Here is a 25,627-nt window from a genome sequence, read left to right as displayed (position 1 = left end):
TAGGACAATGGCAGGTACATTTAATAATTTGTGATTGATTTCATGCAATAACAAAGAATGGTTCATTGTTTTGTCTCTTTTGCATATTTGATATTTATCAAGCTCAAAAGGTAAATGAGTTAGAGATGTTTCAGATTTCAAACAGGAAGTATGTGGATGAGATGAGTATTTGTGTGGGTGGGTCAGGTTTCGCCTATGTGTGGGGACCGAATGTAGACCAATGGTCCCCACGAGAAAAACGGCTTAATATACATACTAAATAATGATTTAATTCATCTAAAAATTCCAAAAGGTATCTGTGACGGCTAGGTTAAGGGATAGGGGCAGGGTTAACTCTGTATAACAGCAATAGAAATAGACAACCTGGTTTCATAGAATATTGTTATCATCCCTACGTTATTTTAAAAATGATTTTGGCTTGTACATATCGCTGCAGTTTTCTGTTAAAATGAACACTAAAGGGGGTTAAACAAAAACAACTTTAATTCCCTTTCACACAAATTAGGAGTAAAACAGTAGATTATCAATTAATAAACACTTCCTTTTCTCCCTGGTTGCTTTAGCAATTGTGTTTTTCATTTCACATTTGCTTCTATGACCTGATCGGTTAGGTTTTAATGGATAGTTCACCCAAAAATGAAAAATGTCTCTTCATTTACACACCCTCATGCCATCCCAGATGTGTATGACTTTCTTTCTAAAGCTGAACACAAGCAATTATTTTTAAAAGAATATTTTAGCTCTGTAGGTCTTCACAATGCAAATGAATGGGTACCAAAATTTTGAAGCTCATAAAGGACACAAAGGCAGTTTAAAGTAATCCATAAGACTTCAGTGTTTTAATCCATGTCTTCAGAAGCGATATGATAGGTGTGAGTTAGAAACAGATCAGTATTTAAGTCCTTTTTTACCATCAATCTCCACTCTTATATTCTTCTTTTGTTTTTGGTAATTTGCATTCTACGTGCATATCGCCACCTACTAGGCAGGGAGGAGAATTTATGGCAAAATCTGACTTAAATACCCACACCTATCATACCGATTCTGTAGACATGGATTAAAACACTGGAGTCTTATAGATTACTTTTATGCTGCCTTTATGTGCATTTTGGAGCATCTAAATGTTGGTACCCATTCACTTGCATTGTATGGACATACAGAGTTGAAATATTCTTCTAAAAATCTTCGTTTGTGTTCTGCAGAAGAAAGAAAGTCATACACATCTGGTATGGCATGAGGGTGAGTAAATGATGAGAGAATTTTCATTTTTGGGTGAACTATCCCTTGAAGGTTTAGGGTAGGGTTTAGAACATGATTGAGCATTAACCTTCAAAACCTCATCTGTTTTTCATCTAACATTTGCTTTTTATGATACTATTGGTTAGGTTTAGGTTTAGGGTTTAGGGTAGGGAGGTCAGTTTTGTTGATTTAGAACTCGATTGGGCATTAATCTTCAAAACCTCATCTGTTTTTCTTCTCACATTTGCTTTTCATGATACTATCTGTTAGGTTTAGGATTAAGGTTAAGGTAAGGGAGATAGGTTTTGTTTATTTAAAACTTTATTGAGCACTAACCTTAAAAACAAAAACCTGTGTGTGTGTGGGTGGGTGGGTGGTTTACGAGGACATTTTTTTAGGTTGCAAACTGGTAATTACAAGGGTATTAAGCTATAAATGTGGTTTATGGGGACATTTCTAGTGTCCTCATAATTCAAATCACTTTAAAAACATACTAAACTATGTTTTAATGAAAATGTAAAAATGCTGAAAGTTTTTTGTGAGGGTTAGGTTTAGGGGTAGGGTTAGGGTTAGGGATAGAATAGTTTGTACAGTATAAAACTCATTATGTCGATGGAGAGTCCTCATAAGGATAGCCACACCAACGTGTGTGTGTGTGTGTGTGTGTGTGTGTGTGTGTGTGTACTTAACTATAGTTTGGGGTCAAATTTGTCCCCAGAAGTTTGCTATATGTTAAAATGTGACATTCTGGAACATCCTCAGTTGGAAAAACAATTAATAAATTAATCTAAAAAAGTGTATAGTTTTCTTTTGATTAAAATAAGATGTTTATGAAACAAATGTCCCAATTTTGGTAGCTATGTAAACATGCGTGTGTTTGGAGGTTGTGTGTTGTGTGATTGCATTAGAGGCCCATACAGACCCACAGCCCCGGGACCCGCTCATCTGCAGCAGTCATTTGTCCTTACTGCTGAGAACATGAGGCTGTGCTCCTCTGTTACCTCCATAATGCAATTACACAGAGGAAAGTGCAATTTCATGAGCAACTCAGTGATGGATGAAGCCATGGATGCATAGAGAAAGCCAGAGAAATGGAGGTGGGAGAGAAATCGAGGTCACTTATTAACAAGGTTGCTGTTCGGTTTGTTTTGTTTTTATTTGTTTGTTTAGTTGTTTTAGTATGTGTGTATATATTCGAGCTGAATTGCTGTACCGGTAGATATGATCGGCTCATGAAGCGATGAGTTGTGGTTTTGTGCCTGAGCTCAGCTGATGATATCTATGCAGGTGTTCCTTTCTACTTTTTCCATATGCTGGCATTTAAAGGTGCAGAGCCGTTTTTCACAGTTTCGCAGAGAACAGACCTGAAATCTACTGACAATAATTTTCCTTTGGGTATATTTTCTGTTTAAGCACTTGGCTGTTTTAAACCACTCTGAACTGCTGTGACCCTCGCGCTAAATTTCCAAGGCCATTTGTTTGCCTAAGAAGATAACAATGCCTTAAAATGGTGTTTTATTCTACTTTCTTTTCTTTCTTTTTTTTAAGTTCCTGTCAGTGTCTTTGTGTTTTTCTGTGAAGGAATATGAATTGAGATATAAATTCTGCAATTTTTTTATTTTTTATTAATGAACTATGACCTCTTTGTAACAGACAGGACTGTCACAACTATGAAATTTGGCTGACGATTAATTGTTTCTCAAATAATTGTGATTATCTGTTTAAGGGCTTAAAATTATGACGATTAATTGTCATACTTCTTAGATGTACAGTATGTGTGCTTATCTCAATAAGACATTTATTCATATTAAACTTGAAATCAAATAATAAAATAAATAGATAAATTATTTCCTTAAAGGTTTTAAAACGTACAGTATAAAATATTGCACAAGGGTAGAATGACATGAAAAATAATATTTTAAATATTAAAATATTTCCAAATACTTTCAGTATGTCTTTCTTTTTGGTCAACTTTAATCTTGGTAAACCTTACAACCTTGGTCAACAGCACTGTTGTTTTTATATTATATTATATTATATTAACAGTTTAAAACAAATTCCATTATTTCTCTGATATGTAAACTTGTTGTTCTAGTTTTATTCTCATTAATGACAAAAGTTTTGTTTTATACTTCTTTAATCTTGGATTTCACAAACCTTTTATTACAGCTGAACTGTGTAATTTCTGTGATGGTCATGACACAAAACAGAATTGCAAAAGCAATTAATAAAGTTTTCAAACATGTTTCTCAAGCACTTCCCCCCAACTGCCATTGGTCAGCTGTCAGATGTCAGGCTGGTCCAGATATTCAAACAAACAAAGCAAAGTTTTGATAGTGCTACAGTAATTGCAGTTTTTTTGGGTGGAAATCAACAAACAAATGGCTTACTTATAGCTGTCTTAGCACATTAACCTCCTGAGACCCCGCGTACACATGCGTGGACATTACGTTTTAGGCTAACTTAGGCTATGCATAATTTAATTTAAACTGACTGATCTCAGTTCAGGAGAATCTAGGCTGTTATTAAACGGTTAAACTTTCAACGCACTGAGTCATGTGCCATAATAACATGATGCCAATCTCAGCAGAGTTTGTCTTTAAGAGAAATGGCAACAAACAACATCTGGTAAGAAACCTCATTAAGTTTTTACATTGAAACCTGTTTGAGTCTCTAGTCTCTAGTTTCATCCGATATGCCATTTTTAAAATTTCATCAATTTATCGTGAAATGGCATGCTGTTATACACAATTACCACGTACATGGACAATAGGCAAATTGTCCTTCAAATATCCTATATTCACTGTGTGTTATCACTGACAGAATCAATAGATGCATCCAAAAGCTGAAAAATGTTGCTTTCAGAGGCTGTATACGGAGTTAGGATGAAATAAGATGCATTTCAAACTGTTCTGTGACCAGTGTAGACAGACAGCACACTGGAGGTTAAGTAATGCACTAATTAGGGAGCAAGGGAGCATCCTATAGCTTTTCTATGCAGCTAAGTGCATTCACTTCTAAAATCAGACCAAAAGTTCAGTTTCAGTCTGCAGATGATCTTTGTACCACTCAAAATGTTTGGCAGACATGGGACAATGGTAATCAGTACATAGATTCAGAATTTGTAATGTATAATTTTATTTTAACATGGTTGTCAGCGATTGGATGATGCTGGCCATTACTTTGAATAAGAATTATATTTATGCTTGTTTCTGATGTAATGTCTGTATTCTCTGTAACGTCTCAAAAACATGAATAACCAACACTCCTGGAAACATAATAAACAATTTAATAATAAAAAAATCTGATTTCTATTGCTTGTTATTATTTAAAATTTCACAACTTAGTCTCGCTGTCCACATATGTTACCATTTATTTTTAGGAAAACTATTTGCACTGAATTGTTTTCTTTTCTTTTTTTTTTTTTTTTTTTTTTTTTTGCATGTTTATTAGGTGCTACTAGTTTCAATAAAAAAAAAACGGAATGGAAAATGCACACAGCAGTTACGCTCGGGTCTTTGGAGATTAAGATGGGATAGGCGAAAGTATTATAACATCGTAAAAATGACATACTTCACCTTTTAAATAGAAACATCACTGATTACAGAATATTTAAATCACCACTAAAAATATTTAAAATGTCAGTTTTTATGCCATTCTCCTAACTGTTATCTGTCTGTTCCATCTTTGTCCTCTTTCCTCTCTCCTCTGTTGTTCCTCATCCCCCCACCCTCCCCCCAACCCCTGTTGTGTCCCAACTGTTTGTTCTGGACAGGAGGAATGATGAGGTCACCCACATTAAAATCCAGAACTCAGGGGACTATTATGACCTGTACGGAGGGGAGAAGTTCGCCACACTGACCGAACTGGTGCAGTACTACACCGAGCAGCACGACCTCCTGCGGGAGCGGAACGGAGATGTCATCGAGCTCAAATACCCCTTAAACTGCAAAGATCCCACATCAGAGAGGTAAGTCAGCTCCAGATCTACCCAAAGCACTTTAAGCTTGGCAGTGGCATTTGTATGGACAGAAGAAATCCTGCGCCCTAGTGTTCAGTCCCAAGAGAGGGTTAATATTTGGAAATAAAGGGTATTAGACTGATTGCATGTCAGAAGCTTTGGTTTGTTTGGCTGAACTTAGTTGTGCTTATCTTGATTTCATGACTAATAGTATGTTGCACCACTGTGGAACAGGTCCTTCTTAGAGTTTATGTTTGACGTTTATATGTTTGAGGGCCAGTGTCACTTTAGAATCTCTAGTTTACTTTGTAACTTCCTTCACCTAAATATGTTTGGATTTGGTATTTAGCTCTTTCTATACGGTGAAACATCCTGTAAGTAATGAAATCAATCAAAACTATTTATATGTATATACATATATGTAAAACATTGCAGGTGATAAGCATCATGTTTATGTTCAAAGATTATAATTGCTTGGTTTTTGTGGCTTTTTCATTTATATGAAAACAGATGGCTCACGAGAGAGCACCTCCTACACATATCCTCATATCACAACAGCTCTGTATGTCTGCAAGATCTCCACAAACAGCCCTGTTCATTTTCCAACCGCAAATGTATAGTTTCTATAGTGAAAATTTTAAATGACTAAACATTACCAGTCAAGTAAGGACACAGTAGCAAGGTTTAGACACACTTGAATGAATTTGTTTGAAATTGATTATGATTTTATGTTTATTTATAATATGTTTCTATGTTTATGATCTGAAAAACCTTTTGATATAAAGGCTTATGCTTACAGTAAATGCTAGACATACAAATTGTGCCTATTCATAAATGTATTTACAGAGCTATAGTTTTAATAGTGAAGAACAGTGAAGGAAAAGCAGGCAAGTGTCCAGCATGGGAACTCCAATATTGTTCAAAAAGCATTTTCGTTTTGGTTATTTCATAGTTTTGATGACTTTACTATTATTCTAATGTGGATAATAGTAATAATTAAGAATGAGTAGTTGTGTCCAAACTTTTGACTGGTAGATGTCATATTCTGAGTAGGGGTAGGTAGAATATAAAGTTGCACAGATTAAATTATGATTTCATGTTTTATTTTTTTATTTTTATTTTTTTTTTTCTAATGAAAATGCAGACCATTTTTTTTAAATACAGAAATAACGGAAATAATTTTAGAAGACATACTATGTTTATTTCTGTACCTAATGGTACAAAATATTTTTTACCCTTTCTCAGGTGGTATCATGGGCATCTCTCGGGTAGAGATGCTGAAAAGCTCCTTACGGAGAAGGGCAAGTCCGGCAGCTTCCTGGTGAGAGAGAGCCAAAGTAAACCAGGAGACTTTGTGCTTTCCGTCCTCACTTATGAGGAAAAGCATGAAAATGTGGACCGCAAGACTAAAGTCACCCATGTCATGATACGTTATCAGGTAAAAGTTTTAACAAAACCTTGCCATTTCCTTAGGAAGTAAAGATCAAGCTTTTGAATATCTTATCTCTTTTTACCAGGATGGGAAATATGATGTAGGAGGAGGAGAGAGGTTTGACACTTTAGCAGATTTAGTGGAGCACTATAAGAAGAACCCAATGGTGGAGAAGAGTGGAATTGTTGTGCACCTTAAACAGGTAAGGAATAATGTGCAAAATAAACCCCAACTGGTTGATTAGGGGTCTAGTATCAGTTTATTTGATATGAGAGATAAATTAGCACAGCCATTTAGGAAATCGTTGGCCAGGGACAACGGTCAATTATACAATTTAGCCAGGTCCCCTAAGCAACCAAATTGGCCCGGTTGCTAGGGAGTGTAGAGTCACATGGGGTAACCTCCTCGTGGTCGCTATAATGTGGTTCATTCTCGGTGGGGCGCATGGTGAGTTGGGCGTGGTTGCCGCGGTGGATGGTGTGAAGCCTCCACATGGGCTATGTCTCCGTGGCAATGCGCTCAACAAGCCACGTGATAAGATGCGCGGGTTGATGGTCTCAGACGTGGAGGTAACTGGGATTCGTCCTCCGCCACCCGGACTGAGTCGAATCACTGCGCGACCACGAGGACTTAAAAGCACATTGGAAATTGGGAGAAAAAAATAATAATTTATACAGTTTAGTGGTCATGATACAAAAATAGTTGACTGCAGAATTCTGCAATTGACCAATCAGAATAAAGTTTTCCAGATATCCATGTATTACAAGTATAGACATACTGTATATAGGAGGTTGATACAGGTATATTATCAATAATTCATGTCAAAATTATTTACTTCAATGTTTTTTCCAGTTTGATAAGTTTACTGTTTGTTTGTTGTATTATTTGAGTCTCTTTGATCTGTGAAATGCATTAAAAACCCTCTCTTTATTTTCTTGATGTTTTCTGATGTCTTTCTTTATTCAAACATTAAAGCCGTTCAATGCCACAAGGATAAATGCAGCAAACATTGAAAACAGGGTGCGAGAATTAAATAAAGTGGCTGACAACTCAGAGAAACCCAAGCAAGGCTTCTGGGAAGAATTTGAGGTATTTCAGTTCATATTCATTTGTTTACTCATGCAATGATGATGAGATGTGATGATTCAGTCTAGATTTTGTTTGGCAAAAGAATAGATAATGTTCTTTCCACTGTAATACACTCAATAAACCTCTGAGGACTCATTGTTTGATATGAGAATTGTTTATAAAAAAAGACACTGCTTGCTGACCTCTTGTACTGCACTTCCTGTTAGGCCGTAACTGCTCAAATAAATAAGATATTCCTGCAGGGGGTGCTGACTTAACATCACATTACACAGCAGAGTTGTAATGATTATTTCTCAGACGTTCATGGGTTAAAAGGCACAACCGTTTTTCCCAACTGCAGGGATCCCACAGTAATGACAAAACTGGAAGTATCAGGGAATTTGAAATGTGGTGTTTTCCAGGCCTGAAAAAGTTGTGGAAATGACGAATATAGATTTTTCTAGTCATGTTCTACTTTAAAATATTTAATTTGCTAAATATTGCTCTTTTGAAGAGTAAAATGCATAAACTTAATTCATATTTATTCAACTTATCCTACCTCTTCTGCTCATTACATTCCCTTGCACATAACTGTATATCTGTATATATCATATTTGTACATTATTCAGTCCTATTGTGTATTTCTCTAAATATTTTATTTACTATATTATATTTAATTTTATTATCTGTTTCTCATTGTTGTATTCTCTTTGCACTGGCAGCTTCTATCACAAAGACAAATTCCTTGTGTGTATGTATACTTGGCAATAAAGCTCATTATGATTCTGATTGTCCCCTGTGGTTCTCTAGGTTTTACAGCAGCAAGAATGTAAACTCCTTTATCCCAGGAAAGAGGGACAGAGACCAGAAAATAAAAATAAGAACCGATACAAGAACATTCTACCATGTGAGTATCTGTTTTGTGTTTTTATTGTCTAAAGTCTTGTAATAGAAGGATAGAGCAAGTAGCTAAACTTCAGAGCTCTCAATATTGCTTTGAACATCATTTTACATGTTGCAGTTGACACCACTCGAGTGCAAATCAGAGAGGCGGATCCTGACATGCCTGGCTCTGATTATATCAATGCTAACTACATCCGAGTAAGCCCTCTACCCTTCACTCATAGTGCTTATATGTTTCCGGTAATGTCATACTTTCTTGTGTTATAGAAATTGTGATCAGTATTGCTATGCATTGTATGTTCTTTATAATCTTGTGTAGTCTCCATATTGATTTGTTGTTGTTTTTTTTTAATGTAGAGCGTGCATGAAGAAGGTCGTCATATGGATGAGGGTAAAGTGTTCATCGCCACTCAGGGTTGCCTTCAGAACACCGTCTTAGACTTCTGGAAAATGGTGTACCAGGAAAACACTCATGTTATTGTCATGACAACCAAGGAGATGGAGAGAGGACGGGTAAGGTCCAGCCCTGGAGGGAACAATGTGTGTGTAGGTGTAAAGTGTAGATATATCCTTTGTAATTTTCAGTAACTTCAGAGCTCAGAATTACATAACGTAAAACAAACATATTCTTAATTTGTGATTATCTACTGATGTGAATAATAAAGTACGTCAGTACATTCAAAATATGGATGGCAATACCACTTTCTTTTTCTGATCTATATCAAGTAGTGTCAAGGCCACCGATATCACTGATATCGATACCAATATCTCTATGAAATGGAAGGTTTTAGTGACATCTGAGGATAAAAGGGGGATTAAAACCATTTAACCTCATATTTGAAAACCATCATAATTATCATGCCTAAACTGCAAATTATCAGACTTCTGTTTTTGTTTATCATTTATTTACAATTACAGAACATGCTTTTAAACTGATGTAACTTTTTCATTGTTAAAGTACTTTCTTCTATCCTAGTATGCAGAGACATCTATAATTATATTATATATTTTTTTTAATTTATCACACATTATACATTTGCACATATACAGTGAAATTCTTTTTTTCACATATCCCAGCTAAGCTGGGGTCAGAGTGCAGGGTCAGCCATGATACGGCACCCCTGGAGCAGATAGGGTTAAGGGCCTTGCTCAAGGGCCCAGCAGTGGCAACTTGGCAGTGCTGGGGCTTGAACCCCCGACCTTCTAATCAGTAACCCAGAGCCTTAGCCACTGAGCCACCACTGCCCCATAGTAAGTAAGCCGTTCAGAGGTTAATTTTGTCGAAATCTGTAAACACTGTGTCTCTGTGACACTATGAAAAGTCCTCTGCTTGTTTACAGCGACCAGCTTAGGCCCGCCCCAACAATGTTACTCAACCAATGCCAGTTGGCGAGACTATCTCTTTATTTTACCAGTGGCAGATGAAGGGTGTATTCGGAAAGCTGTTTTGAAAACATTATTTATTTTTGCAGTTCCATTCGGGGGCACAAATGTTGCAAAAATTACATACTTCAGCTTTAAACAACTTTTAATTAAAAATAAAATAAAAAATGTTACACAAATACAGTTAATTTTCATGCTGGATTAATAATAAAACATGGATCAATATTTTCATGTGAGGATAGATCCTCTCGATACACTATCGGTATCGAAAAGTATTAATACTTGAAGATCGATCCATCCATTCCTAACTTAAAATGATCTTATCAGTCAAAAGCATGTAACTAAATATGCAACTAAAAAATAAAAATAAATGTATCCACAGAATAAGTGTGTGCGGTACTGGCCGGACTTAAATTCCACAAAGGAGTTTGGGAAGGTGTGTGTGAAGAACATTGAGGAACATACAGCTCAGGACTACATACGGCGAGAGCTGGAGGTCACATGTCTAGACAGGGTAAGAGCATCACGAGAAATGACAGTACCAGAGGGCTTTGATGCACTCTTTTTGTATTTTTATGTATTTTTTAATTTAGCTTTAATTTAACTTTTTTTTTTTTTTTTTAAGCGAGAGCCTCCCAGATGTATTTGGCACTATCAGTACCTGAGCTGGCCTGATCATGGTGTTCCCAATGAACCTGGAGGGGTCCTGAGCTTCCTGGAGCAAGTTAACAGGACCCAGAGTGCCATTCCAGAGAGTGGACCTATAGTGGTTCACTGCAGGTACTGCACACCTCACTTAAAGGGAAAATTCAATAATAAATGTAAATGATGTAATTATTTACACACCCTTATATTTTTCCAAACCCATTTTCCTTTCTTCCTTACATGGAATACAAAAGGAGATATTAGGCAGAACGTTAAGGACTGACAGCCTCAGTCACCATTCACTTTCATGCCTTTTCGTATTTGTTTGTCCATATAATGAAAGTGAATGGTGACTGAGGCTGTCATTCTGCCTAAAATCTACCTATTTTCATTTTTGGGTGAACTATCCCTTTAACTCAACAAGAGCCTGCTTATGACAACCTTTATTAACATGAGTCTTGAGAGAGTGACAACAAATTGTTTTACTGAAGTCCTCGCATCACAAGTCAGCTTGTTTTTTAAATGAAACCATTTCATTTTTGTGTCCTCCATAATCTAAACTTCCATTTGTCATTGTCATCCTAGTGCAGGGATTGGAAGAACAGGCACAATTATTGTGATTGACATCCTTATCGATATCATAAACAGACAAGGTAACTGCTTTCTGCAAAATTATTATTTTAATTATGATTTTTCTGCCTATTTTCTGATCAAATGTGACAAAACACCCTCTAACCCAGTGTTAGTTCTTTGTAGTCATATTATCTCCCCGTCTCTCTGAAGGTTTGGACTGTGACATTGACATCCCAAAGACCATTCAGAGAGTGCGCCAGCAGCGATCCGGTATGGTGCAGACTGAAGCCCAGTACAAGTTCATCTACATGGCTGTTCAGCAATACATTGACACTGCTCAGAAGAGACTGGAAGAGGAGCAGGTACTTACACACTTCATTTCAAATGATGCTTTATGGGAGCCGTAATTCAAGTTACTTGATGGAAGGGCTTTGTTTAAAGCTTTGTTTTAAGGCTTATTTGGATGCATCTCTTTCATCCATCAAGTGAAATGTGTCAATTTGTTACAGTATATCTTGTTTTTGACCTTTTCAGAGGAATAAAACAAAGGAGAGAGAATACTCTAATATCAAATACCCACAGATGACAAATGCCAGAGCTAAGCCAAACATGAGCTCATCTCGGTCTTCATCTGTGTAAGTGCTTGTTAAACACATACACATAAAAATACACACACACACACACAACACACGTTTCCTAAGCCATGTACAGCGTTACTTTTTAAATGTAATCCGTTACTACTGATACTGATTAATCAGTAACCTAATCCAATTATTACAATAAGAAAGTAATGTAATCAGATTACTTTGAATTACTTTTGGAATACCTCATGGTCACATACAGTATGTGAATAAAGTCAAGAGAACAGCAATATGATCTCTAAGACTTTTTATTATGCCTACTGGACACAAACTAAACATATTTGAATAATGTTATAGGTAATGTAGCTATTATTATATATCCTTAAAGGGATAGTCCACCCAAAAATGAATATTCTCTCATCATTAACTCATCCTCATGCCATTCCAGATGTGTATGACTTTCTTTCTTCTGCAGAACACAAAGTAAGATTTTTAAAAGAATATCTCAGCTCTGTAGGTCCACACAATGGAGTCCAAAACATTAAAACTACAAAAAGCACATAAAAGTAACATAAAAATAGTCCATAAGATCAATTTTGAGTGAGATCAGACCAAAAAGTAACTCCTTTTTCACTGTATATCTTGCCATTGCAGTCTCTAGGCACGATCATGATTTCAAGCCTGATTACACTTCCTAGCACTCTGTGCATGCATCAAGCTAGGAACTGTAATCAAGCTTAAAATCATGCTCGCCAATGCAGATGTCAAGATGTATAGTGAAAATTGAGTTACATTTTGGTCTTTTCTCATCCAAAACCGGTTGAATTGCTTCAGAAGACATAGATTAAATCACTGGAGTCACTTTTATTGTATGGACCTACAGAGCTGAAATATTCTTCGAAAAATCTTCCTTTGTGTTCTGCATGAGAAAGAAAGTCATACACATCTGGGATGGCATGAGGGTGAGTAAATTGCTATCCCTCAATGTATAGCAAAGTGTGTACAAACACGCAATCGCACACAAACGTTTACCTAACTATGCAAATTAGGACGTTCCATAGAGTTCTGTTGTTTTTACTGTACATAAAGATAATTATAATAACAAGACTTAACCTTAATCCAAACCCTAGCTCTACAACTAAATTCAATCTTTTGCATTTTTATAATAATTTAAAAAAAACACACACACATACATATTTGCCTAATTCAAGAATCAGTTTTTCAGTTGGGGACATCCCTAGATATCTCAATAGTAGATTTTTTTTTGTTAACTTCTGGAGACAAATTTTGTCCCGAAACTTGAGCTAAATAAAACCCACATACACACTTTCAATAGATATGACCCACATGCTGATGTTACTGGAAAACTGTGAATCAGTTTCTTCAAGTAAACTGCATCTACTACACTTCCTCAATTCTGAATTGATTTGTTGCTAATAAATTATTTTCCATCAAAAAGTTTATGACGCTGTTGTGACTCACAATAAAAGTAAACACAATAGTACAGCTTCATGCATTTATTTTTTACCTTCAAGCCATAAATTGTGGTTGTAACTTTATCACAGCTTCTATTTTGCAGCATCCTTTTTTCTTAGTAAATGGAATAAATGTCTGGTCATTCCTCTTTATTATTTTATTATAACGTTTGAGAGTTTTAAACACACTTTTCAACTCTTCTACAGAATGAAAGATGACTCTGGCGTGTACGAGAATTTAAACATCAAGAATCCAAAGGGCTCTGCAAGCAGTAACACCAGGAGATAAACCATGTGGGCTGCTGTCTTAGGAACTCTGGGAGTATGTTTTTAGACCCTTCTCAAACACACACCACAATATGACTGCATTGCTGCAGCCCAAGGTCAGAAACTGACAAGGTCTCGGCGCAAAAATGCTACTGAAAGTAACAAAAATGTCTCAGATATTAAAAATTTGAGGATCAAAAATGCACTGAAGTGAATTCCTCTGTCTATTATCTAACATTAAATATAATTTGTAATATTTTATTCTAGGGCTTTGTAGTTTTGCTAGAATTTATAGCTCATATAAATTGATTCAACATAAGTATTTAACATTAATGGATGACAAATATTTCCCCTTAATAAAAAAAGTAGATTTCTGTCACTGCTGCTGCCACCATTAAAAAAAAAAGAAAAAAGAAATATATATATATAAGAGCTTTCAAAATTAACACATGCGATTAATTAAAAAAAGTTTAAAGGGTTAATTTTTCTTAATCGTAGTTAATGCATTTAATGTTAATACTGCATAAACAAGCATAAACACTGGTTGAAAGGGTGGAAACTTTGTGACGTGTCCACACGAAGTTATTACACTGGTGCACACACAACAAACACACACAGCAGTGATTCAGTGTCAGTAATAAAGTGATGGAGAAAGAAACTCTTAATGCTATTTGTTGTACAAAACAAGCGCAGATGGAACTTGTGACAGGAATCAAGTACTTTGCAGCCTCTGGAAGGCACAATTTAATTACCACAGAAGCATTTCAAGTCTTAACTATCACGAAAATGAAGAATGAGACATTGTCTGCAGCACTTTTCATGTGGAGTTCAAAGTGGCGCTTGACGCTGGCGTTAATGCCCTGATACGAATCAGTGAATAGCCTTAGTCTGCCGGGTGATTAATATTGTGGAGATGAGAGTTTAAGAGATTTAATGCCCATTGCAATGAATACGCAACCTAAGACTAGTTTTTTCAATTAGTCAACCTCCCAATTAGACTTTGGGAAACATTTAATATTACTTGAATTGGTGCTTTAGTGCATTTCCATCTTTATACTGTTGAAGGCTTTGTTTGGAAAATGTGCGCTCATGTTTACATACACATACCTGCCCCGAGGTGAGTAAAAGAAAGTGAGGAACAGATGGGGGGTGGAAGTTGTGTCTTTGTCAGATCCCTCAAGCAGCCTTTCAGTAATACAAAGCTGTAGAATTATAATCTTACATTATGGCAGTCAAAAATAGCCTTGAAAACAACACCACACTTCAAAGAATTTGCACAACTACTCATGTTTTTAAAGTTGGCAGTTGTCCTTGTTTACTATCTAAATATATGCTGTTTTAAATAACAACTTCTTTAAAGCCCAAACCCCTATGTCGCTTCCACAGATGAATACTTGTATTGATAATACAAGGCTCTTTACCACCATCAGGTCGAATGGTTGCACACATTAGCAGAGGCAACATTTCCATTGCCAGCTTGCTACTCTCAGCTTTAGTAGAAGAATCACACTTGGCATCAAGCTGAAGCCTACGTCTTTTCTATAGCAACCAATGCAGATGTTGACTACACTGTTTGAACTAATGGATCTAATTTGGGCACTGGCAAAATGACAGTAATTCCAGTACAAATCAATTCTGAATTGTCTTGTTCTTGTTCTTTGCTTTGCAGTTCTAACAGAGGTGATTTGTCAAAGCACCTGACCATGGAGTGACTCTGAAGGGGATTGGCAGCACCTACTGTACGCTGAGGCCAACTATGCCTGGCTTCAAGCTGGAGATTCCACCGAGATCTCAACAGCTCCTCTCTTATTCTCCTGCCTCCCCTCTCAGCCTGACTGACTGTCTGAGAAGCTCACACTCCAACACCAAGTGCCTGATCTGCAGCCCAAAATGTGACTTGGTGCTTTCTCTCCCCCCGTTGTAGTCTAATAATCCTCAACTCTGCACTAAGCTACATGTTTGTTCGTATAGGTGTGAAATATATTAAATATGAATATTTACACTCAGTGACGTAAATTGGATGAAGCTACGCTCTTTCCATGCGCTCTATGGCTGTTTCTTTGTCTACTGGATGTCGTCTACTGTAACCAAAGACCTTTGCTAGATCTTTCAGTATCTCATGAGCAACAATCATTAGCACTGTGTTGAGTGATGCTCGTGGCTTGGTGATGTAAGAAGAACAGAACTACACCACCTGTGCCAGCCCCTCAAGAATCACCCCTGGAGTAACCTGGAGTGATGGTTGCTCTGAGTGTTTGCTCAATGTACGACCAGTGAATTGGATACCTAGTAAGCAGGTGTTTTAAATGGACTGATTTGGTACAGTGTTGTAGGATTCACACAGTATGTGCCAATTAGCAGCATGCACATCATGTCTGTGAAAGCTTCTGCTTTGATGCTGTTTTGTTGAGTGTTACCTCCAAGCTAATGAAAATTCGGAGGGAAATCAAGTGCTACTGTGTCTGGTTCTTCCCACTAGGCTACGTTTTAGGCTTTTTGTTCCTAAAATCGTCAGGGAAGCCTTCAGTATTAGAGTTTTGGGATTATAATTTTTTTGTGTGTTAGTTTTTTATGTTAATACTAATTTTATTTGCATCTAGGATTCCTTTTAGAAAGTTATATCTTTTGTTGTGATAATTGTGAATGTGATTATGAAATCTAGCTATTATGCAGGTATGTTTGTAAAGCAGAATTTATTGGGTTATTCCAAAATTTCCAGTCTTTTTCGAGTTATAAAAAGGATATATTTGCATAATGAATTTATAAATAGATTTATGAAATTGCAGGTTGTGATTGCACTGGGGAGGCCTTTGAATTAAAATGTAAATGAAAAACGTGGTATTACTAAACATCTGCAAGGGGGTGTATGTCAGGATGTCGGCCAAACCATTGACGTGAACAGCCTCCGCTGGAGACTTTAGCTAAATATGGGCAAGCCAGATGGCCCTTGGCCAAGATTAAAGAATAGATTTGTGTAGGGGGGTGAAAAAAAGTAATTTAAAAGATTAATTTCAGATGTGGCTATTATTGGTTTGCATCAACATCTCTGGTGATGTCACCAGATGTCATAGGTCCTGGCAGATGAGTTCAGCTGGACATGTGTGTTGGCTAAGATAAATCAGGGCATGATGTGTCTGATAAATCACAGCGTCTGACTGTGAAAGTGGCAGTAGTGTTCACATGACAGGTTTTGTGATGCCATGAGCAGAAGAGTTGTGGAATGTGGTTCGAGGGTGGACTGGGTCTGTTTGTCAGTGGATGGTTTTACTAAGTTGGAAGGACAAGATGTTTGGAGAAGTTTTAATGTTTGATAGATCACCTGGGAAGTGTAAAAGCAAGGTTTTATCACTGCTTATGATAATCACATAATAATACATGTTAAATCTGTTTTAAGCTGTTTAAGAATACTGTTACAGTGGAAGGAACATATGAATGTGCTGACCTTTGACTGAAGACTGAATTAATTTTAATCTGTGATTTATGAATTCATGTGAGTGTATTATCCTTGAACGCTTGGAAGATGTTTGTCTGATCTTCCTGTTTTATTTTGTTTTATTTTTCACTTTGCCTCTGTGAAAAAGAGTAAGGGGTCAATATTTTGAGTGTGAGATATGTAGAGTTCAGTACTTGAAATTTATTTTGTATCTCTGCTGCGAGGTTGTGTATACGGCTGTTAGAATGTTCTATGTTTAGAAATATTTGACTTTTTTTTTTTTTTTTTGTCTTTGGTGTTTGCTATTAATGTGGTATTTTGCATTTATATATCCGTTGTTTTCTTGTTTTTGCTCAATTAATGATTCGGTGTAAATTGTACATTTCAGTTGTTTGTTAATACATAGATGGAAATATTCACAGCTAAATTTAGCATATTATTTCAAAATGCTTTAACTATTATTATTATTAATGATGTTGCTTATGAAGCTAGAGTATCTGCTTGCTTAATCACAATTTTAAAGTCTGCTCTTTACATTTACTTGAATACTATGTTAGTGGGTCTTTTTTAATCTCATTTTATTTTATTTTTCTGGTGGTGATCAGGTTTGATCTGAATAATGTTGTGCTGACTGTCCTCGTGTGGTAAAGACTGTGTTCCCTCTTGCACCGGTTCAGCCTAAAATGCCTTCTGCCCTGGCAAATACAGCTGATATACGTCTCTAATGATGATAAAAGATTAGATATTGAATAATAAAGCATACACTGGGAAATTTCACCTAACGTTGTCTTTGACTCCGTTCACCTTGTTGCAAACAAGCATTAGACGTACTTCAAATATGGAAAAGATATAATTTCCTCCTCTGTGTAACCATTTAACATTTTAGGTTAAAGATTAACAACTTTAATTATATTTTCCTCAAAAAACACCCTGGAAGTAGGAAGCAAATAATTCATCCAATGATTTGACATAGCCATTCAGGCTAGATGGATCAGTTTACGTGGGTGTGAGCGTGTTCATAGAGCCCGCCATAGGAGGTGGGGGTTCAGGTTTCAGGCAGTTATTCTGAGGTGTGTACTCTTAACCGTCCACGGGAGGAGGAAGTGTTCAATTAGGGCAGCATTAACCTGTATGCTTTTCCCTGCTTTTGTCGGCTGGAATTATTGAGATTGCACCAATAGAAATTTAAAAAATTAAATTCCATGACATTCATTCATTAAACTTTACAACTTCCTTGTGCTTTTTGCAGCAATAGTTTATTTTTTGTATACAAAATACAAAATTCAGAATGCAATACAATTAAGTGCAATATATACAGTTTTTCAAAAGTACAAAATGTTCTGTTTTCTTTGGATTACTCTGTCAATAAACTGTTACCAAAATGTAATACATCGCCTTTACAAATGTAGGTGAATGGGATCTAGCAAACCTTTTTTTAAAGAAACTGTCCAGGTTCAATACAAGTTAAGCTTAATTGACAGCATTTGTGGCATAATGTTGATTACTATAATGTTTTTACTGCAGTTGTTTTACTTGCATATGTTTTACTTGCAAAAATTGCAGTTACACATTGTCCTAGATTCATGATAAGATTCCAGAGATGAGCAATCTGTCTGTCCACACTAGATGCAACACGACGACACTGCAATATTTATACACTAAAAAGAGGAGAATTGACAATAAAATGCAGAAATCAGAGCAATCACAGACGAACAGTCTGTTTATTGAACGCAACTCATTTTCTCACTGAAGCTGCCTATGAGTATATGCTTTCTACATACACAGTGCAAAGCTGTCCAAAACGTGTCCAAATTCAGTCTGTTACCATTGTTTATGTTCATGCGGCACTCCTGTTGTTATTTCGCCGATCTCCACGTGACAGGGAAGTAGAGAGAAACAACGTAAATGTAGCAAACTTTTTTATATTTCCAATTTAAAAAGTATTTAAAATGTATAACATTGTACTTTGTCTTATATTACCCTGGAATAAGTTTTAAAAAATGAGTTACCACAGCTGCGATTAAACTTTTAACACAGCTGCTGAGGAAGTGACAGAAAATTTGGCCTATTTCTCTCTTCTTACTGCTGTTATCTAGCGCTGTATATTTTTATCTTCTTTTGCAAAGCTGTGAAAGCGTAATCGTTGATTTTTTTTCTTTTGCTGTTGGAGCAAATGGGTAAGCAAAAATTAAATTTACTGTGTTCTCCCATTCACCGCCATTCAAGTTTACCCTGCTATGCATCTACTTCCACTCTCCAAGCAGGATATGTGAAAAGGGTCCATGCCTGTCACTCTTCGCGTGTAACTATCGCGGCTGGTTAGGACAAAAACTCTGTTTAACATGGAAAAGATACCTTTAAACGCATGTCACATCATTGCGTCTGGTTAGGATACTGTGCATTGCACTTACAGTGAAAGTAAATTGGGCCAGTCCATAGATACTAACATACACATTGTTTCAAAAGTCTAGCCACAAAACATAAACTTTATACATGCTAACATCATTTCAGTGTGTTAAAATCGCTTATTTACCTTATCTGTTTAAAGTTAGATCCAATAACCTGTAATCCCGGAACTGGATGTAACTTTGCAAAGATAATGTTAGTAAGCAATTTTATCACACTAAAATCATGTTAGTATGTATAATGTTTACACCTTGTGGCTATACTTTTGAAATAATGTGTATTTTACAAAGAGCGTTGAAATAATTATTTGTGGTAATCAACATTATGCCACAGATGCTGCTGATTAAACTCAATTTACCTGGAACATTCCTGTAAAAAGCGATATTTTAATCAGTGCAGTCAGCTATTGACTTTGACACTTTCGCAGTGATAGAATGACTCAAATGTACTGTAGGATAAACACTATTTTGTTCCTTATTGATGTACATGACACCATTTACTTCAAGTTGCAAATGTTGGTTACTAGAATGTTAATCCATATTAGTAGTTGCTATTTGAGTCACTGGATCATATCTTTGTATGCTCCACAAATAATTCTTGGAATACATACAAGAAGTCTTCTCTGTCCTTTGTAATAAGGCCATGCAGTTAGCTATCCTTTACCCCAGTTATTTTGCTCCCTATATCTCCCTTAGCACCCAACAAGCTTCACAAGGCATTATGGCTGTAAACTGACACAAAGATCTTTGCTATTTTTTGTCTTTGAAAGTCCAACAGCAAAGTAGATCTGTTTTATTTCACTTTGTCCATGATGGATATGTATTGAGTCTCGGTTTTGTAGGATTCTAGTACATATGTGTGTATCTTAAACTTTTGGTATCGACGTGTAAGATGCTGTGGTAGAATGTGGCCTTGGGTGCTGCGGTGCACAACGCATGGTGCCAGTTGTGACGATGCACTGCAGGGGCCACAGAATGATCACCATGAGCAGCACCATGAGGACAATGAAGAGCGTCAACCGTTTCCAGTCCATCAGCCGATCAAGCAACCTAAGTCGTGGTCGAGTCTGGGTAGAAGAAACAGCACCATGTCCATTGGCCCCAATGTCGATGCAGATACAGAAGGCTGGCATGCCTGGCATGTCTATTGGTCGTTGGTAGCACAGCCTCTCCCCATCCAACCATACAGGCTCTTCCTGCTGTTGGTGGACGGGCAGACGACACAGCACCTCCTGGCTGGTGGTCAGAGCTGGGGGCCCCTTTTTTGGGATGGTTGTGGGGTGGCGGCAGAAGGGGCAAGAGATTTTAGAGTTTTGGGGGTCCATGGAGGTGGTCATGATCCGGGAAAGGCACTCGAGGCAGAAGGTGTGGGTGCAATCCAGCTGTTTTGGTGTTTTGAAGACATTGTCGTAGGTGTTGAAGCAGATGGAACATTCAGGATGTGAGCTTGCCCTTTCCAGGTCTGCATCAAGGACCACCTGGGTGTACCACACAGCAGGACTTGGCTCCATCTTGCAGGAATTTGGCCCCTCCCAGTCACTTCATCTATCAGATGCACTAGAATAAGAAAGACAAAAGCATCTTAAAAGGTATGCGATCTGATGTCATGATGTTTGGTCATGATACATGCTATTTACCTGTTTATCTATGATTTGAGAGAAACAAAATGTTGGTCTGTTGATCATACATAGTGATTGTATGCCTTCAAGGACTACTTTTACAACACTTTGTGGTGCTTATAACACCAAAGTGTTATAAAAGTAGTCCTTGAAGGACTAAAAGTGAGTCACTGTCTACTGCCATTGCCAGTTCAGCCAGCAGGACTGGATTCAATTATAATTGAATGATCTTATATTGTATTTCACAGAATAAATAAAGCCAAACAGATTTGGAATGACATGAAAGTGAGTAAATGATGACAAAATTTTCATTTTTGGATGAACAATTATTTTAAAGTTGTGTTTCAGAATACCAAAACATTTTTTACATTTTGTACATATATACATACAGTATACAATTATTTTATCATTATTATGACTGCAGTTTTTTGACATATTAAATGAAAGTAATGAAAATCATTAAAAAAGTGGGACCCACTTTATATTAGGTGTCTTTAACTACTGTGTATTAAAGCATTTGACACAATGTACTTCTTATGTGCAAATGTGCTTTTGCATTGTACTTACATTTAAAGCACCTGCATATAATTACATCTGTAGTTACACTGTTAAATTTACCCCTAATCCTAAACCTAACCCTAACACAACTCTTACCCTAAACCCTAATCTAAACCCTAACCCTAAACCTACCCGTACCTCAACCTCAATAGAAGCAAAGGTGAATCTTGTAAGAATTTTGCAGAACAACATGTAGTTACACAATAAGTGAATTATATTGTATGTATTTTAATGTTAGTACATAGAAGTTAAAGACACCTATTATAAAGTGGGACCAAAAAGTGATCTTCAAGCATCAAGATTTTAGGTTAAACTTATAATATATATTATAACTATTTTTTTAAATATACATACAGTAAATTTAATCTAAAATCTGGATGCTGAAAAAACATTTATGTCAACTACCCAGATTGCTGTAGGCAAGTGTTTAGGCAAAGCAAAATTAGAGCACAGTTTAATATACATCTTTGTATATGAAGTAAACATTTACCGCCGGGTGATGTATGATCATTTGTATGTTGACAACACTGAGAACACATTTTGTATGGACATGACTGTGTAAACATACACAGAACAGTACACAGAACAAGCCCGAACAAAAAGACAGGTTTTCAAGTCAACATAATGCCATTGTCTGACTTTATGTCCTATTTAACTGATTTAACAGACTTTGAGCCACTTAACATTTGGGCCATTTAATGATTCTACAAAGTAAATTTTAAAATGAGATCAGTCCCATTCTTTGTAACAAGTAGGATTACATTTTGACCACCCAGTGCTACCTTGCTTTAAAGCATACAGTAGTTTCAGTAAAGGTCAAGACCACGTGGAACACTCATGCTTGCAATGTTGGTAAGACACAGACTGCTTTGTTGTCCTTGATTCTGCACCACTGTCCTTCACAAACACTTTCACCGCACTAAGGCAATCTAAAAGTCATCGCTCCACTGGTCCTGGCATTCAAAGACGTGGAGAATTTTATCAACAAGGACTTTAACAACAAACTACTTTTTCTGTGGCTCAACTGGTAGAGCATGGCACTAGCAACACCAAGTTTATGGGTTAAATTCCCAGGGAACGCATGTACTGATAAAATGTAAAGATTGTATTCACTGCAAGTCACTTTGCATTAAAGTGTCTGCCAAATACATTAATGTAAATGTAACAATTGTGATAGACCGAAAAGCTTGGCCAGGCAAATATACGGCCATTTTTGGCCAATATACTCTAACTGAAACATTAATTCTCCCTTATGTCATTTCCAAAATCTACCAACACCTTAGTCAATAGATAGTGTACAAATGTTTTGTGAACTTTGAGCAAATATTATGTAAATTAAAAAAAATTAATAAAAAAAATTGCTATAATTCAATTGTAAATATCTGTAGATTATCGGTAACAGCATCAGCCATTTAAAAATGTGTATCAGTCAACCTCTGTGTCAAACAACAAAGTAGCAACTTCAGAGTCCATTTTCTGCTAAATAATATCTGCATCTGATCCAATCTGACTGTGTTTGCTCTGTGCTCTCTTTTAAGTGGTTTTGTGCTTGTACAGGTCCAGGCAGGGGTTTGGTTGGGAGCAGCTGGCCTGTTCACACAGCCCTGCAGGGCAGTCCTGTGTGTGTGTGTTTCTCTCTCCATCCCTGCACTGCACAATGCTCCTGTTTGTTCCCCATTATATTGGTCTGGCTTTGGCATTCCCGGAGAACGGGCTGGTGTCCAGGCAGCCAGTCTCTCAGCACTGTGTAAGACCCCTAGACTAAGAGCTGTGGCCTTGAGAGCACCTGCAGCCGAGTCCTTTCTATATCTGCCCTCTCAATCTACGCCTCAACGAATAACTATTTGACCACCATTAGTGCACCAGTTCTTTGTTATTCATTAACTTAAGAATGCCTGTTATTCCAGAGGCAAAACGGACTAAGGGTTGAAAAAGTTCTTGACCTAATTCTCCTTCTCCATGTGCAGTGGGCCCTGGTGCCTGAACTTTCACATGACCCTCTCATATCTGTAGACACTCTGTTTGATAACACGGCTATTAGGGAGGAAAAGGTAGGTTTTGAAAGTTGCTCCACTGACCTGATATTATGGGTTGAAACCTAAGGACAAAACTGCTATTAGTTAACTTTATGAGCTAATACTGTAATGTTTTATCAGAACTCAGAGAACATTGTTTGAATGCTTAAAGGGAGAGTTCATACAAAAATGAAAATTCTCTCATCATTGACTCACACTCATGCCATCCCAGATGTGCATGACTTTCTTTCTTCTGCTGAACACAAATGAAGATTTTTAGAAGAATATCTCAGCTCTGTAGGTCCTCACAATGCAAGTGAATGGGTACAAACATACCAACATGAAGCTCCAAAAAGCATAAAGGCAGCATAAAAGTAATCTATACGATTCCAATGGTTAAATCTATATCATTAGAACCAATATGACAGGTGTGGGTGAAAAACAGATATTTGAGCCCTTTTTTACTGTAAATTCTCCTCCCTGCTCAGTAGGTGGCGATATTCATGAATAATGCAAATCACCAAAAACAAAAGAAGAATGTGAAAGTGAAAATGAAAGTGGAGATTGATAGTAAAAAAAAGACTTAAATATTTATCTGTTTCTTACCGACACAATCATATCACTTCTTAAGTCATATGAATGACTTTTACTCTGCCTTTATATGCTTTTTGACCTTCAAAATTCTGGCCACTATTCACTTGCATTGTGAGGACCAACAGAGCTGAGATATTCTTTTAAAATATTTGTTTGTGTTCAGCAGAAGAAAGTCATACACATCTTGGATGTCATGAGGGTGATTAAAGAATGTGAGAATTTTCATTTTTGGGTGAAATATCCCTTTAAGGAGTTGCACTTTTGAGTACCTTGCAGTTTGAGTACCGGTAAATAATAAACTTATAAATGCATCCTGGAAACTTATATTGAATCATCCAAAATCCTTTAAATCTGAAGTGTGCAATTTTTGTGCAAAAATAATCATTCCCTTCCAACAGGTTTCCTGAATACTCTCCTTGTCTTCCATTGACCAGAAAAATAGATAATTTCTCTCCAAACTCATGCCATTTGTTCAGCCAATTTAGCTGTGTTGGTCTGGTTGGGATGCTCAAACAAACAAAGCTATGTTTTGATAGAGCCAGTGTTATCACTTTTCAGGAAAATCAGCTTTCAAACTGCTTATAGTTGTTTTCTCTGCATATTAAGATGGGATAGGAGCAAGCGTTTTAAAATCGAAAAAATTACACACTTCAGCTTAAAAAACTTAAAGAAAAGCTTTTACCTCTAGCAAATTTTGATGTCACTTTGAAAGTTTTTAAAACTGTCCAAAAGTATTTAGCCTCATCATAATCCATTCATCTTGAGCAAGATTATAATCACCCTAACAATAGGCAGTTCATGGAAACTTCCCTTTGGGTGCTCAGTAACCCATGCAGTTTTTCTTCAGTTTAGTTGAGCCGCTCAATTACCTGAAGTGCTGCAACATGTGCTACACAAGCAATACACATGTTCTTACCTGTTCTGATAACTTGAGCTCTAGTTTAGTGTATCCCTCTTCTAACAATCCCTCTTGTATCTTCTCATCACTTTGTCTCTATAAATGCATCATCAGCTGTGAGCCTGTCAGCAATCCTCTTGGTAATGTTATGTCCTCCCTTTCAGGAGTCTGTTAAAAGCACAGCACAGGTGGGCTGTGGTTTGCTTGCAGTGTGCTCCTTCTCTGTGTCTCGTATCCACTCTCACCTGACTCAGTTTGTCAGCTCTCTTTCAGCACTTGCTATGGAAATGACACTGATAGGCAGAAACAATAACACAGCCTTGAGGGAGTGCCAGAGAAGGGGGAAGGTGTAGGGCTGGGATGAAAGAGAGGAGGATATTCAGAGTATAACTTTTCAGTTCTCTTTATCTCTGACCATCCTCCTCCTTTCTCTGTCGTTCTGTCTTTTATAGTCATTTCCTAGAATGCCACTTCCTTCATATTCACAAAAACTTATTTAACATGTAACATTTAAGGCAGAAACTCTAATCTAAAGTGACTTACAATAAGTGATTTAGCTTCACATGTGAGAATGCCAT

The 25,627-nt window shown here is 36.8% G+C and overlaps 2 protein-coding genes across 4 annotated transcripts in view; one reads left to right on the top strand and one right to left on the bottom strand.

Moving 5' to 3' along the window:
• Positions 1–17,737, top strand: part of ptpn11b (protein tyrosine phosphatase non-receptor type 11b) — a 49,491-nt gene extending 31,754 nt beyond the window's left edge. For 2 of the 3 annotated variants that reach the window (XM_051661306.1, XM_051661308.1), the window contains exons 3-16: positions 5,015–5,209; positions 6,446–6,638; positions 6,718–6,834; positions 7,608–7,721; positions 8,511–8,607; positions 8,722–8,843; positions 8,961–9,116; positions 10,369–10,500; positions 10,612–10,766; positions 11,217–11,284; positions 11,415–11,566; positions 11,739–11,839; positions 13,468–13,582; positions 15,197–17,737. In XM_051661306.1, coding sequence (XP_051517266.1) covers positions 5,015–5,209; positions 6,446–6,638; positions 6,718–6,834; positions 7,608–7,721; positions 8,511–8,607; positions 8,722–8,843; positions 8,961–9,116; positions 10,369–10,500; positions 10,612–10,766; positions 11,217–11,284; positions 11,415–11,566; positions 11,739–11,839; positions 13,468–13,549 — 1,684 coding nt within the window. In that variant the 3' untranslated portion in view covers positions 13,550–13,582; positions 15,197–17,737. The remainder of the gene's footprint in view (positions 1–5,014; positions 5,210–6,445; positions 6,639–6,717; positions 6,835–7,607; positions 7,722–8,510; positions 8,608–8,721; positions 8,844–8,960; positions 9,117–10,368; positions 10,501–10,611; positions 10,767–11,216; positions 11,285–11,414; positions 11,567–11,738; positions 11,840–13,467; positions 13,583–15,196) is intronic. The other variant, XM_051661309.1, reaches the window with a different exon arrangement.
• LOC127419695 (RING finger protein 223) lies at positions 17,221–25,316 on the bottom strand. Its single transcript, XM_051661314.1, has 2 exons — positions 25,068–25,316; positions 17,221–20,922 (listed from the first exon to the last, which is right to left on the bottom strand). Exon 2 carries the CDS (start codon positions 20,874–20,876, stop codon positions 20,232–20,234), a length of 645 nt encoding a protein of 214 aa, XP_051517274.1. The 5' UTR covers positions 20,877–20,922; positions 25,068–25,316; the 3' UTR covers positions 17,221–20,231.
• Between the last annotated feature and the right edge of the window lie 311 nt (positions 25,317–25,627).

Source organism: Myxocyprinus asiaticus, chromosome 29, assembly GCF_019703515.2.
Source record: "Myxocyprinus asiaticus isolate MX2 ecotype Aquarium Trade chromosome 29, UBuf_Myxa_2, whole genome shotgun sequence".
NCBI classification, from domain to species: domain Eukaryota; kingdom Metazoa; phylum Chordata; class Actinopteri; order Cypriniformes; family Catostomidae; genus Myxocyprinus; species Myxocyprinus asiaticus.
Note: the sequence above shows the minus strand (reverse complement) of the source record. Positions and strands in the feature narration are given on the sequence as shown.